The sequence below is a fragment of the Felis catus genome, chromosome E1 (genome assembly GCF_018350175.1).
Source record: "Felis catus isolate Fca126 chromosome E1, F.catus_Fca126_mat1.0, whole genome shotgun sequence".
NCBI lineage: Eukaryota > Metazoa > Chordata > Mammalia > Carnivora > Felidae > Felis > Felis catus.
In genome coordinates, this window is record NC_058381.1 from 44942326 (window position 1) to 44957588 (window position 15263).

The following is a 15263-nucleotide window of genomic DNA, read 5'->3' on the forward strand; positions in this document are numbered from 1 at the left end:
CAGGTAAGATTAGGGCAAAGGCATGGCGGCAGATAAAATAGGGGCAGGAGACTTTCGGGGGACAAGGATTAGGCTGAGACAGGCTTTTTGAAGCATTGATTTAGACTCTCCAATTACATCAAGAAGAATTTTACCAAGTACCCTCTTCATGCAAGGCATGTGTTAGGTGCTAGGGGGTTCAGAGGAGGGTGGGACATAGTTCGTGCCTTTTACAGAGTTGAAAGTGTTGTGACTGCCAAAACCTCTGTGACCCTTGGGACCTAGAGGGTTAGACAGTTGGGCATTTAGAAAGGGTGGAGAATTTTAGGTGGAAAAAAAAAGAGGTTAAAGTAAGAGGATTGGGGTGCCTGGGTGGCTCAGTTGGTTAAGGATCCCACTCTTGATTTTGGCACAGCTCATGATCTCACGGTTGTGGGATCAAGCCCCGTGTCTGGCTCAGCGTGAAACATGGAGCCTGCTTGGGTCTCTCTCTCGCTCGCTCGCTCTCTCTTTCTCTCTCCCTCTGCCCCTCCCCTGCTCATTCTCTAAATAAATAAATAAATAAATAAATAAATAAATAAATAAATAAATAAATAAATAAAATAAAATAAAAGGATCAAGAATTGTAAGAGGAATAGAATTAGGGGGAGAAGAGAAAGGACCAGGGCTTTCCAGTCTGGTTTGATCAAGAAGTTACTCAATCCCAACTGTGTCCAATCCACTTATTAAGTCTTGGAGGGGGAAAAGGAGAAAAACAAACATCCTCTTGCCTTCCAGATGATTCGAAGATTTTCTCCGTCCGAGTCCGGCAGGTGGAGGATTACCCTGTGGACATCTACTACTTGATGGACCTGTCTTACTCCATGAAGGATGATCTGTGGAGCATCCAGAACCTGGGCACCAAGCTGGCCTCCCAGATGCGCAAGCTCACCAGTAACTTGCGGATTGGCTTTGGGGCTTTTGTGGACAAGCCTGTGTCACCATACATGTACATCTCCCCTCCAGAGGCCCTCAAAAACCCCTGCTATGAGTAAGTCCTTCTTCGAGAAGGCAGGGCAGCATCATTTGCCTTTGTCTCAGGCAGGTGCAAGTCCTGTTGCCTGTTTCTAGCTCTGGGGTAGATTCGTTGGCTGCCGTCTGGCCAAATCCTGTCTCTTTTCTACCTTGGTCTTCCTGTCTGGCAAGTGAGCTGGCCTGTTGATCTGGAGCATTGTGGCAGTAGAATCCAAGGCTGTTTGGAGTGTAGTAACTGCCAAAATCTTTGTGACTCTTGGGAAGAGGATTAGACAGATGGGCATTTAGAAAGGGTGGAGAATTAGGGCGCCTGGGTGGCTCAGTCGGTTGAGTGTCCGACACTGGCTCAGGTCATGATCTCACAGTTCGTGGGTTCGAGCCCTGCGTTGGGCTCTGTGCTGACAGCTCAGGGCCTGAAGCCTGCTATGGATTCTGTGTCTCCCTCTCTCTCTGCCCTTCCCCGGCTTGCACTCTGTCTGTCTGTCTCTCTCTCTCAAAAATAAAACATTTAAAAAAATTCAAAAAAAAAAAAAAAAAAAAAAAAAAAAAGAAAGGGTGGAGAATTTCCAGAAAGAAAACTCATCAGCTTCTTGGTCTTGTTACAAAGAAGTAGGAGACAAGAGAAAACGAGAGGGAAAGGAGATAAAAAGTAGAGAGAAATTTATGGATGAATAAATAGAGGAATTATAATTTCGGAAGGGTTGATTCCATTGTCTCCTCATCTTCAAGGTTATGAGTACTACAGAGTTAAAATGCAAGGGGGATTAAGTCCTGGAGGAATATAAAAAGAGTGGAAATGATATTTATTGAACTCTCTAATAGTCTGAAAGTTGATATGTGTGTTTCTGTTGACACTTTGGCTTATAACTGAATGGCTTATTTAATTGGTAAAGACTCTGAACATCCATGGAGTGTAATCATTTCAAAGGATGGTTACTGAGCCAGACAATGGATGAATTTACCTTTTCGTTTTCAGAGTTATACGAGGTACCCTTTTGACTTTCTGTCTGGGTTGTTAAGTTCCCCAGTAGATGTCAGCCATCAGTTAAACTGTTGGTTGGTTTAGTCTGGTGCAGATCTATCAATTTGTTGGTGGTTCACGGATATGAAGTTGTTGATGAGCTTTTGCTTTATTGTTGTGTCAGTGTTACCTTGGAGAGGTGTTAAGTCCAAGGTGATGGTAACAACTGGAGCCTCACTCTGATATAAGCGCTTTCCATGAGTCGACTCGTGGAAGCCTCACAATAACTCTTAGGAGATATGACCTATCATTTTGACCCTCTCATTTTGATCTATCACATGACAGTCTCATGGCTGGTAAGTGGAGGAGCTGGGACTTGAACCCAGGCAGACTGGTTCCACAGCTCACTATCTTATCTTGGAGGCCAGCTGGAGGCAAAGCCACCATGATGACTTGGGTCATTAGAGGGGTTTGGAGTCTGAACGGTCTGGGTAGCGGCGGTTGTATGGAATCGGCCTGGGCCTTGTGCTACCCATGCTTGTCTCCCCCTTTCTCCCTCTTACTCCTCATGCAGCCTTTTCCAGTTAGGGTTTCTGCTTCAATTATCTCCCTCCCTCCACCAGTATGAAGAACACCTGCTTGCCTATGTTTGGCTACAAACATGTGCTGACACTAACTGACCAGGTGACCCGCTTCAATGAGGAAGTGAAGAAGCAGAGTGTGTCGCGGAACCGAGATGCCCCAGAGGGTGGCTTTGATGCCATCATGCAGGCTACAGTCTGTGATGTGAGTTTGGACGGCAGGGAGTGGTGGGTGTGGTTGGCGTAGATTAAAATGGGGAAGAAGGTGGTCCAACTGTGGGGGTTTCTGTGCGAAATAAGAGAGAGGAACAAAGCGTTTTGTATAGTATGAACAGTACGTTTCTCCTGTTATGCAGCCTTTGTTTGGATTGTTCCCTGGCCAGAGCAGACGTTTTTCTGAACCTCAGTGATCCCAGATGTTTTCTGGGAAGAGCATCTTCCCACCTTTTCTAGAAGGGTGTCAGAGTCAAGGCTGGATTAGCTTAACCTTAGCAAAGTGGGCAGGTGTTCAGTTGGGATTTCTCTAGCCCAGCCCAGCTTGTACTTGCCGGTGGCTTTCTAGATGGGCCATGTGATTATCACTGGAAAAGTTATATTTGGAGTTGAAGTAGGTGTCTTTCAGCTGCCTGAACTAATCAGCTGAGACTCTTTTCCTAAGAGACAGAAATCTTCAACTTGGAAAAGCTCTGGCTTGTGTTCTGAGGACTGGGACTGAGGCCCCTCTTCGAGACGACTTGTTCAGCCCTTCACGCATGGAAGTCCTTGAATCTTTGTTTTCTACCAATGATGTGGCTTAAGTTGCTTTCTTTCTTTTGCTTTTTTTTTTTTTTTTAAACAGGAGAAGATTGGCTGGAGGAATGATGCCTCCCACTTGCTGGTGTTTACCACTGATGCCAAGACCCATATTGCGCTGGATGGAAGGCTGGCAGGCATTGTCCAGCCCAATGATGGGCAGTGCCACGTTGGCAGTGACAACCATTACTCTGCCTCCACTACCATGGTGAGATTCTTGGTACCACCTATGGTCCCAATTCACTCTGGCCAAGGCTGCCCTAACCCAGGCAGAGTCTTTGTGTGAATGTGGAAATGGCGGCACTTCCCCTGGGCAGGGTGCAAGGCTTGTTTCAGCCTGTCCTCCCGCTGCCCCCCATACCAACTGGACACCCTCACCCCCGGTACGGCCTGCACAGCCATTATAAGCGGTCCTGGCTGTGGCGTTGTCGCCACCACCTCCCCTGCCTCCAGCAGCAGAAGCAACAGCAGCGGCAGCAGCATGGCATCCAGAATGGACCCAAAGGACTTTTGCAGGTCCAGCTGGGAAGCGGGCCTTCCTGTCTACTGTGCACAGATTAGCCTCTTCTTGGAATACCGGGCTCACTTGTGATTATTGGAAGAAGACAGAGGAAAAAGAGACAAAGATCATCTGAAGAATGGCGATCTATTCCTGTGAGGAAAGGTTAAAGGGACAAAAAGGAAGAAGGTGAAAGGATGATGTAGCTGATACAGAAGACGACTTCTTCTAAGTTGTTTTCTATGGCCTTAGTAGGTCAAGTAACAGGAGAGGAGTTAAGTGGCTGTAAGCCAGGAAGAAATGTAAGACCCTCAGAATACTGATACCTGGGCATCTGGGGGGAGGTGTGAACTCTACGTCTCTTAAAGACAGTATAGCCCCTCCTTGTCTAGGTGGCTTAATGGTACACCTGTGTAAAGGCGGGAGTTCCCCGCCCCCCCTCCCGCCCCCGCCCCTGCCCCCAAGCTGGATGATCTCATGAGTTCTCTGCAAGGTCTAGGATCCCAGGGACATATTCGCAGTTCACCAGCATCCCCATTGTGACTTGGGTTCTTTGGTGTCAGCCATGTCCAAGTGGGCAGGACCGGGCACTGGGTGAGTCAGTAATCATTGACACCTAATGTATGCAAGGCACCTTACCAGGGGCTGAGGGGGATAAAGGGACTACGTAAGGTCCTACCCTTTTTGGTTTAGTTGAGGAGACGTGCTACCAATAATACAAGATGCATGATTGATTAGTGTGCAGTGGGGTAGCACGCTCAATAAGGGCTTTAGGTATTCAAAGGGGGAAAGCTCATCATGAACTGGGATAGTCAAGGAAGGACTCCCAGAGAAGGTGGGACCTGAGCTGGGTCCTAAGGAAGGAGGAGGGTTACCAGAAAGAAGGCCAGTCCATGGCGGGGAGGGGGGGGGGGCAGCTCAGTGGTCAGTGGAAGAGGGAGAGAGGTGTATGCCGTGTGGACCAGAAGGCTGAGACCACGTTGGAGAGGATTATGCACGCCAGGCTGAGGCATTTGTCAGTAGTTGCAAAACAAGAAGAAGCTTCAAAATGGGGCTTGACACATGCTGGATGGAGAACAGTGGGTAGGGAGACTTGGAGTTCTGCCTTGCAGCTCCCTCCTTCCTTCGCGCTCGTCACCCGCCCCTCTCTCCTCGGAGCCCCAACATTCCCTTGCGACGCCCCTCTCTGCACTTCGCTTTGTGTCGTATGTACCTGGCTTCGGCACTAGACTCTGAGCTCCTTGGCAGCAGAGACTGTAATATGTGTATCATTAAATAAAAATGTTTGTTAAGCGAATTAGTGGGGGGAAAAACGAGGCCTGACAACTAACTGGTATGAGTGCATCAAAGTCCAGTAGGAAGAAAGATGCTTGGTTTCCTTTCTTCCTTTCTTTCTTTCTATGCTTATTTATTTTATTTAAAAAAATTTTTTTAATGTTTATTTATTTTTGAAGGACAGAGAGACAGTGTGAGCGGGGGAGGAGCAGAGAGAGAGAGAGACAGAATCGGAAGCAGGCTCCAGGCTCTGAGCTGTCAGCACAGAGCCTGACGCGGGGCTCGAACTCACGGACCGTGAGATCATGACCTGAGCCGAAGTCGGACGCTCAACCGACTGAGCCACCCAGGCACCCCTATGCTTATTTATTTTAAATGTTTTATTTATTTTTGAGAGAGAGAGAGAGAGAGCGCGCGCGTGCGCATGCATGTGTGGGGTAGGGGCAGAAAGACGGAGACAGAGGATCAGAAGTGGGCTCTGTGCAGACAGCAGCAAGCCTGATGAGGGCCTTGAATTCACAAACCGTGAGATCATGACCCCGTCAACCAACTGAGCCACCTGGGTTCTCTTTAATGTTTATTTATTTATTTTGAGAGAAAGAGAGAGCACACGCAGTGTGCAGGGAGGGGCAGAGAGGGAGGGAGGGAGCGAGAATCCCAAGTAGGCTCCACGCTGTCAGTGCAGAGCCTGATGCGGGGATCAGTCTCATGAACTGTGAGATCACGATCTAAGCCAAAATCAAGAGTCGGACACTCAACCAAGTGAGCCAGCCAGGTGCCCTGAGATGCTTGGCTTTGACCAGCCTTTGCCTCTTCATCTGTCCCTGGAGTTCACAACTGGGTTTGTGTTGCCACTTAGTCCATTGCCTCACATTGATCATGGTGTGAAAAGGTTTAAGCACCACCACCATCTGGGCCACAGCCCAAATCAGCCAAGTTCTAAGGTGTAGAATTCAGGTGAATTCTTAACTGACTTCCACATCCTCCCATTTTACAGGATTATCCCTCTCTGGGGCTGATGACCGAGAAGCTATCCCAGAAAAACATCAATTTGATCTTTGCTGTAACGGAAAATGTAGTCAGTCTCTACCAGGTGACTGTGCCTTCAGGGATTTCGGGAGTGGGGTCTGTATTGGGTGGAGCTGTCTCTGGGAACCCAGGCACACTAGCGCGGGCCATGTTTCCCAACCAGGAAAGCCCCTCCTCCAGCCTATTCCCAGGGGCAAATGGTTCCTTTTTATGGTCTCTCTCCTCCAACCTTGAACCTTACGGGATGGGTGTGTTGGTGTTTGTGGTGCTGGAGGGGAGTAATTTATTGGGGGAGAGGGGTGTGAGAAGTTCTTTATAATTTTGCTCATGGCTGCAAAACTGCTATATTTGTTCCTGAAAGTGACAAGTAAAATATCCCATCCTTCCCTCAATCTTCGTATCAAGACCCTCATTCTGATTTGGGGAGGGCTTTTGAGATCACCCTCTTCATTTAGTCAGCCTTGCACATCTCTCTGTCTTACCTTCTAGAACTATAGCGAGCTCATCCCAGGGACGACAGTGGGGGTTCTGTCTGCCAATTCCAGCAACGTCCTTCAGCTCATTGTTGATGCTTATGGGGTAAGTGTCTCGCACTGGGGTTGGGTCTGCTAAGAATCCACCTCACTTGGCATTCCCCAGGAGGGCACGCAGACTTTGGAGTCCTGGATGTGAGTCCACTATGCAGCCTTCACTGCCTTCCTCTTATTCTTCTAGAGGCTGGATGATGGCCAGCACTGGGAGGAATGCAGCCTTCTGAGAGGGAAATGGCTCAGAAAGAAATGCCAGGGAGTGTCAGGAGCAGTGGGTGGAAGAGCTTAGAGAAGGTGGAAAGGAAAGAGAGGTTGGGGATGGTGATGAGGAAGGACAGGGTGAGGGATAGGGCTCCAACAATAGAGAGAAGAGGGAGCTGAGCCAAGGGGAAGATGAGGTTGGTTAAAAATTAGGTAAAAAAAGCTACTATCCAAGGTGAGCAGTGCTAGCCCTCCGTTTTTGCATGTCTCTGAGGCTTGCAGGAGGGTGTGGCTGGTTTAGATTTTACCCAGATTCAACTAGACACCAGGGGGGACAGAGAGAGAGAGGAGCAGGCCTTGGGCAGGAAATATTGTAAGAAATAGGCTCCTAAGGATGCTCTCCTCTGGCAGCTTCTAAGCAAACCCCAGCACCCAGCACTGCCGCGGTGAGTCCATGGCCACCTGATATTTTACTTGGGGTGGAATTGGTTCCTATCTACTTCCTCTCGGCTCATCTCCTTAACCTTCTTTTGTCCCCTTTCTGCTCAGAAAATCCGCTCTAAAGTAGAGCTGGAAGTGCGGGACCTCCCCGAGGAGCTGTCTCTATCCTTCAACGCCACCTGTCTCAACAACGAGGTCATCCCTGGCCTCAAGTCTTGTGTCGGACTCAAGATTGGAGACACGGTGAGGTGGGCTGGGCTGGGCAGGGGCTGAAGCTTCAGCTCTGACCCTGGCCTGTGCCCCTGAGCGTGTGTGGGCACCCCTTCCGTTCCTCCCCTGCACCTTCTTCCCGAAGGTCATTACAAGTTGGATATAATGGAGCTTCCAACCTTTTCCTCGGAGACTCCTGTTGTCTAAACTTCTCCGCTACGCAGAGATTTTTAAAAAACTTGCGTTTAGCTTACCTCTGTTTGTTTACGCACAGTTGATTGCAAATGAAAATATTTCTGACCTTTGGCCCAGTCTCCAGCCTCCCCTACGGTAATACCTGTCTTTCCTCTACAATGTGAAATGGCAGTCACATCTACAGATAGTTGCTGAGTGCCAACTTTGTGCCAGGCATCATTTGCTGCTGGAGATTCAACAGCAAATGGAACAGGCAAAAATACCAAATACCCACTGTCATAGACTTCCAGAACGCAAATGTTCATTTTGCCCCTCAGGTCCCTCTGTGGCCTCTATGGCTTTCTTTCCTTACTGGTTCTCTTCTGCTTCTGCCGATGGGGGAGGGGTTGGTGAAGAGGGAGGGAAGCAGAAAGGGGGATAGCTATATCTCTATCATCGGTATCATCTGTGTCTCTGTCATCTCTATATCTAGGTCCATCCATCTGTCCGTACACCTATCTATGTTCTAGAACATGTGCACATATCCCGTCTAAGAAATATTGGCCGGAAAGGTGTTTGACTGCACAAGTGATGATGTACTATATGGAAATTAAACAGTAGATCCTGAGCCTTTGGTCACTGTGTGGCATCGTGTGGTGCCATATAGTGCTTTGTGTGTCTGGCTGACTGACCTTGTGTATAATCAGTCCAGCTCGCTTCGTTGGCCAGAGAAGAATTTTTATAAGATCACAGGTTCTGTTCTGCTTGAGCTGGCTTATTTCACGGGTGGAATTAAAACACACACACACACACACACACACACACACACACACACACACACACACACACACATCCAGGGGCACCTGAGTGGCTCAGTTGGTTGAGCATCCAACTTCAGCTCAGGTCATAATCTTGTAGTTCGTGAGTTCGAGCCCCACCTCAGGCTCACTGCTGTCAGTCTGTCAGCGCAGCGCCTGCTTCAGATCCTCTGTCCTTCTCTCTGCCCTTCCCCCACTTGCAGTCTCCCAAAAAATAAATATATATTAAAGAAAAAAAACCAACCAACCTCTCTCCTGACTGTAAATTATGTCTGTGCACCCAACCAGATATAACTGGACAACTGTCCCCAGGCTTTTCTTTTTGCTTTGCAGACCTTGGTCATTTGGAGGCTGAGGAACTCCGGGTTGCTGGGGGATGAGACACCCAGTTTGGATATTCCCCCGGGCGGGGCAGGGCGGGGCAGGGCGGGGCTTCTTTCCCTCCAGGGCTGGAGTGATAACAGGGTGCGCCTGTGTTTGAATGCGGTCTTCCTTTCCACCCAGGTGAGCTTCAGCATTGAGGCCAAGGTGCGAGGCTGCCCGCAGGAGAGGGAGAAGTCCTTCACCATCAAGCCTGTAGGCTTCAAAGACAGCCTCACCGTTCAGGTCACCTTCGACTGTGACTGTGCGTGCCAGGCCCATGCTGAGCCTTACAGCCGCCGCTGCAACAATGGCAACGGGACCTTTGAGTGTGGGGTGTGCCGCTGCGGGCCCGGGTGGCTGGGGTCCCAGTGCGAGTGCTCCGAAGAGGACTACCGCCCCTCGCAGCAGGAAGAGTGCAGCCCCCAGGAGGGCCAGCCCGCCTGCAGCCAGCGGGGCGAGTGCCTGTGTGGCCAGTGCGTCTGCCACAGCAGTGACTTTGGCAAGATCACGGGCAAGTACTGCGAGTGTGATGACTTCTCCTGCGTCCGCTATAAGGGGGAGATGTGCTCAGGTGAGTGAAACTGCACACCCTCCTGCCCCTGTACCCGCGCACGCTCGCTGGCACATCCACAGCCTCTGGAAACTTAGGCCGGGGCTTAGGTGGGCACAGGAAGGCCCAGCAGGCAGAGCCGAGTGGATGGTCCTTCCACTCCAACGGCAGAAGACAGGAAGGAGGTTCTCTGTAAGTCCGCTCTGCTCCCCGCGTCCTTGCTCCTGGGGTACACAGCGCCAGTGAGCCTCTGCTCTCCTGGAGCATGGGAACGAGCCGGGGAGCTTGAAGGTGAAGACCTTTATTTTCTTTTCTTCCACCTGCCATTCTGCTAATACTTTAAATCACTGGCTCTTGATCATTTCAAGGATGCGGAACAACTCCCTTTTTAGGTTAAAAAAAAAAAAATCTCTGGCTGCTGGTAATTAGATTTTTAGTAGTTACAGATTCGGAAACTGCACGGTATCAGACTACGTAGTAAAGTTGGTAGTAATTATTTTACATGAATTTGTCTTTTCATGACAAGACTTGGAAAATAGTAAAAAAGCAAGGCAATGGAGCACGTTCAACAGCCAATACACTCGGAACAATGAGTGGAAAGTCGTAAGCTCGTTTTACGTGCTGGCACCATTTTGTTATCGCTATTGGCACTATGACGTTTTGGATTCTAGATCTGTGCTGTCAGATATAGTAGCCCCGTGTGGCTATTTATTTGTAAATTAGTCACGTTGAATTATAACTTAAATAAATTTAAGTTAAATGAAAAATGAGGGGCGCTTGGGTGGCTCAGTAGGTTAAAGCTCTGACTGCACTGCCAGGGTGTTGACTGCATAGAGCCTGCTTGGGATTCTCTCTCTCTCTCTGCCCCTCCCCCATTGGAGGGTTTTTTTTTTTTTTTTCCCTCTCTCTCAAAATAAATTAACTTAAAAAAATTAAAAAAATAAGTGAGAAATGAAAAATGAAAAATTCATTTCCTCTGTTGCTCAGGAGCTCCACGTGGCTCGTGGCTGGCATGCTGGACAGCACAGACATGGGAAAGGATTGCCATTGAGAGGCCCAGCCTGCAAACTGGGGGTTACGATTTTGGCTCCTTCTACCTGCAGGATACTGAGTTTTTTGTCCTTCTCATTACAAAATTCAGTAAAGTCTTGAGGCCCACTGAAAATCCCAACCTGGTCTTTCCTTGCCCTAAAGACTGCTCCTAGGCTACTTCCCTAGCTAGACCAAGTGGAACTAATGTGAATGTCGTCTGTATGTGCTGACAATACTCAGAGAGGCAACTAGGCAGCCTGAGTAGTTCCTGGGGCACTGGGGATAGGTTTTCGCTGGATTATGGTCTCTGAGGCTTGATTCCTCTTGTGACAGAGAGATCAAAGACATTTGCCAGTTGTTTAGGACTGGTTTATGGGTGTGTTGTGTGGTAAATTAACACAGATTATAATTGGCTTCTTTGGTGATCAAATCTATGGCGCAGATTGGCTTCCTTTGCAATGGGGCTTAAAGGAGCCGAACTAATCCAACCAGATGTTCACTTTAACATCTGTCTTTAAGAAAGCTTGATTAGAAAGGGCTGCCAGTGTGGTTCAGATGGTTAACTGACTCTTGATTTTGGCTCAGGTCACAATCTCAGGGTTTGTGAGTTTAAGCCCCACGATGGGCTTCTCGGTGACACTGTGGAGCTTGCTTGGGAGTCTCTCTCCCTCTCTCTCTGCCCCTTTCCTGCTTGAGCTCTCTCTCTCTCTCTCAAATAAATAAACTTTAAAATTTATATAAATATATATATATATATATATGAAAGCTTGATTAGAAAGGTAAATCTATGTCATTCTTTAAAAAAAAATTAAAAAGGGGGCACCTGGGTGGCTCAGTTGGTTAAGCATCCTACTTCAGCTCGGGTCATGATCTTGCGGTTTGTGAGTTTCAGCCCCGCATCGGGCTCTGTGCTGACTGCTCAGAGCCTGGAGCCTGCTTCAGATTCTGTGTCTCCCTCTCTCTTTGCTCCTCCTGTGCCCATGCTCTGTCTCTGTCTCTCAATAAGAAATGTTAAAAAAACAATTTGATTCTAAAAACATTAAAAAAATTTTTTTTAATGTTTATGTATTCTTGAGAGAGAGAGAGAGAGAGAGAGACAGAGCATGAGTGAGGGAGGGGCACAGAGAGAGAGAGAGAGGGGGACACAGAATCCGAAGTGGGCTCCAGGTTCTAAGCTGTCGGCACAGAGCCCGACATGGGGCTCGAACTCACAAACCGTAAGATCATGACCTGAGCCGAAGTCGGAGGCTTAACTGACTGAGCCACCCAGGTGCCCCATAAATCTATGTCATTCTAAAGCATGCCCAAGTCACATAAAAAAGACTTCTTTTTATTATCTACAACATTGTTTCCTTTATTCATGTCAGCAAAATTTGACAGAGATTGGAAAAAAATGGCAGCAGGGAGATTAGGGGAGAAAGAGATCAGGCATGGACCCCCCACAGCAGTTTGAATTAGAGGGGGAGGGAGGAATTTCAGCTCATTTTCCTAGTGAATAGTACTTACATCATATTCAGAGTACCAAAAGGAATGGTAAGTTTGATGTGGGAGACCACGGGGAGTAGGCTGGGGCTGAGGGGAAGAGGGTTGTCCTACGTGAGGCCTACAGATAGCCCCTTGGGGGCACCAGGGACAGAGGGAGGGCCACTTCTCCTCCAAGCCTCATGGTTCCTGGTCTGGTATGAGGCTGGGTGGGAGGGGCCGAGGGCAGAGTGTGTTTCCTTCAGCTGCTGGCCCCACCGATGCTGCGAAACAAAGCCGTCGGGTTCAGCAGCCTGCTTCCTGTCTCTCACTGGTGCAAGCACGGCTCGGCTCGTCAGCAATGCGCTCCACCCAGTTCACGAGGGAACCCCAGGCAGCCGCTCAGAGGCCTCCCTCCCCCACTGCCAGCCCGGGTGTTGTGTGCCTACCAGCTGCAGGTCTGGATCCTGTGGTGCCGCCGTCACACTCCCCAGTGACGGATGCTCAGGGACACACACTTATTGAGCACCTGTTCTGTGCCAGGCACTCAGTCCACACAGGTGAACAGGGGGCATGCGTGATTCCTGACCACTCAGTTTGTAGACCAGTTCACCATTGTCTCTTCCCTGGGCTGCTGGCCTGGTCTGTTCTTTGCTGCAAGCAGTGGCTCACGTGGGGGGCATGCTATGACAGCCATTTCCCCAGCCTCTGGCCTTCCCCCTCCCCGCTGGAGGCATGGTCTTTTGTGGTCATCTGTTATCAGCACCTCGGTCGGAAACATCAGGGAGTGCATCCTTCTCCCCGAGGGACTCTTCCGCCTACCACATCCATGAGCATAGATTGCTCAGACACCCCTGAGCCAGGTTCTGTGCTGTAGTGTTGTGGGATAGGGAGGCATGAATAAGACAGTTTTGCCCTTAATTAACTTACCTGAGGATAATTCACAACATGAGGCAGAACATGCCAGATCTTAGAAGTGAGGTGTCCTTGGGGCGCCTCGGTGGCTCAGTTGGTTACTTCGGCTCAGGTCATGATCTCGTGGTTTGTGAGTTTGAGCCCCGCATTGGGCTCTGTGTTGACAGCTCAGAGCCTGGAGCCTGCTTCCGATTCTGTGTCTTCCCCTCTCTCTGCCCCTCCACCCACTCTCACTCTGTCTCTCTGTCTCTCAAAAATAAATAAAACATTTTAAAAAAAAATTAAAAAAAGAAAAGAAGTGAGTTGTCCCTGGGGAATGTTATAGGAGTCTCCTGGAGAGAGACTCAATGTGGACAGAGGAGGCCTGGGTGGCTTCATGGAGGAAGTAGGATGTCAGATAAAGGGTCGGCTCATAAGGCAGAGAGGAGTGGGGCTGAGCATCGGCCTGGGGGTCACGCTCTATAGGGAGAGGTCATTCCCTCTGACCTAAAATACTTGCTCCTCCCCTACCCCTCCCCCTCCCTCATCTCCACCCCTCCCCTGCTGCCTTCTTTTCTATTTCCCTCCTCTTTCTTACACTCTCTCTTCATTTCTCACCCTCCTCCTCTGACTTTGCTGTGAACCCAGGCTCAGCCACCCTTTTGCTGGAGGGATGCCAGTCCTGTGACATTACCACACTGTAGCTTCCTTCTGAGGGCTGACCCTGCCAGGGCTCGGGCTCGGCCTGCCGGCTCCGGCCCGCCACCCTACTTCCAGCCTCGCTCCGTGGCTGGCCTGGCAGACCATCTTCTCAAAGGTTACTTTGTTTGGCCTCACAAAGGAAACACTATGGGACAAGGGTTTCTGAGGAGGCGGAGGCCTCCGGGTGCTGCCAGACCTCTGTGGCGTCTGCCTTTCCCTGTTCGGGAGCCATCACTGAAAGCTGCTTGTAGTAGACACTGTGGGGCCCCTCCAGCTGCTGTTAGGGCTGCTGATAATGGCTCACAGCTGCCCCTTCCTTGGAATTATCTTCAGCTGACAGGAGCTGTCTTGCCCTCAGACCTTGGCCAATGACTGGTGGACAAAGGTTACACAAGACCATTCCCTTTGCTTCCGGGTGGAGCGGGCTCTACTCTGCAGATATTTGGAGCTGGGGCAGCTGACCTTATGTTTACCATCCAGAAAGAAGCAGACATCTCTTTCCAAGGCAGCGAAGGTGTGTCTGAGTCTTGAATATCAGTGTATTCAAGTATAATTCAAGTATAATTCAAGTGTATTACTAGAGGATGGTGCTAGGATCACTGGCATAGAGACTCATTGACCAAGGGCCGCTAGTCAGACCCACTGGGGTCCCTGGGGAGCAGAAGATGCCAGCTAGTGTCTGTTTGAGCCTATGCACCTCGCTCTCCTCCACCATCTTGGGGCCCATCCGCTCATACAGTGACATGATTTTCAGACCCGTTGAGGTTACTTCCCCTTGGCTCCCTGCCTTTCCTCTGATTAACAGTCAGATTTTTATTATTCATCCACTTCTTCCCGATTTGGAATCCTTGAGAATGAGTCACCTTTTCTTCTGAGTTTGGGAGAGCCAAGTTTTCAAGCCTTGTTAAGTGATTAGGGGGATGTAGCACTGAGAGTTAACACCTGCATTTAACCAACCTACCCCCCACCCCAATCTCTCTTTCCCATTCCTACATTCATGCAGTAAAGTGAGTAGGTCTTTCCTACTAGGGCTGATGGCTCTCTGCAGTACTGTGATAATACAACACAGGGCACATGCTGGTGAATGTGTGTGTGGTTCCCAGGATTTTTTTTTCTTTTTTAATGTTTATTTACTTATTTTGTGTGAGAGAGAGAGAGAGAGAGAGGGAGAGAGAGAATCCCAAGCAGGCTCCAGGCTGTCAGCCCAGAGCCTGACACAGGGCTTGACCTCACTAACCAAACCGTGAGATCATGACCTGAGCTGAAATCAAGAGTCAGATGCTTAACCAACTGAGCCACCAGGCACCCTACCCAGGAACTTAACTAGGACATAAGCTCCATGGTAATAGGGACCTTTCCTGTCTCATTCACTGCCGAATCTCCAGTGCTCAGTGTGAGCTCAATAAATATTTGTTGCATAAATGGATAAAGAAACATTAATTGCATGCCTACTGTATTTCAGACATTACGCTAATCCCTACCGACGGACAAATTGATATGTCCTCTCTCACTGTGGAGCTCAAAATCTAGAAAGAGAAACAGATAGGCAAGCAAATGGGCTGGTCATGAGGGTTAAGATAGAGGTATATGTAAGTGCTGAGAGAACACATAGTAGACAGTTAATTTGCTCTGGGGAGGTCAGAAAAAGTTATGGAGAGGAAGGAACTTTTGAGTTGAGCTTTGAAAGGTAAGTGGGAGTTTGGTAGCGATCACAGGACGAAAGGGCGTCAAGGCAGAGCTAGCAGCATGAGGCTAGA

At 49.2% G+C, this 15263-nt stretch overlaps 1 protein-coding gene across 1 annotated transcript in view; it reads left to right on the forward strand.

Moving 5' to 3' along the window:
* Window positions 1-15263, forward strand: part of ITGB3 (integrin subunit beta 3) — a 55760-nt gene that overhangs the window by 26034 nt on the left and 14463 nt on the right. Inside the window, exons 4-10 of the mRNA XM_003997035.6 lie at window positions 757-1009; window positions 2578-2740; window positions 3374-3535; window positions 6099-6194; window positions 6620-6709; window positions 7411-7545; window positions 9009-9438. Coding sequence (XP_003997084.1) covers window positions 757-1009; window positions 2578-2740; window positions 3374-3535; window positions 6099-6194; window positions 6620-6709; window positions 7411-7545; window positions 9009-9438 — 1329 coding nt within the window. The remainder of the gene's footprint in view (window positions 1-756; window positions 1010-2577; window positions 2741-3373; window positions 3536-6098; window positions 6195-6619; window positions 6710-7410; window positions 7546-9008; window positions 9439-15263) is intronic.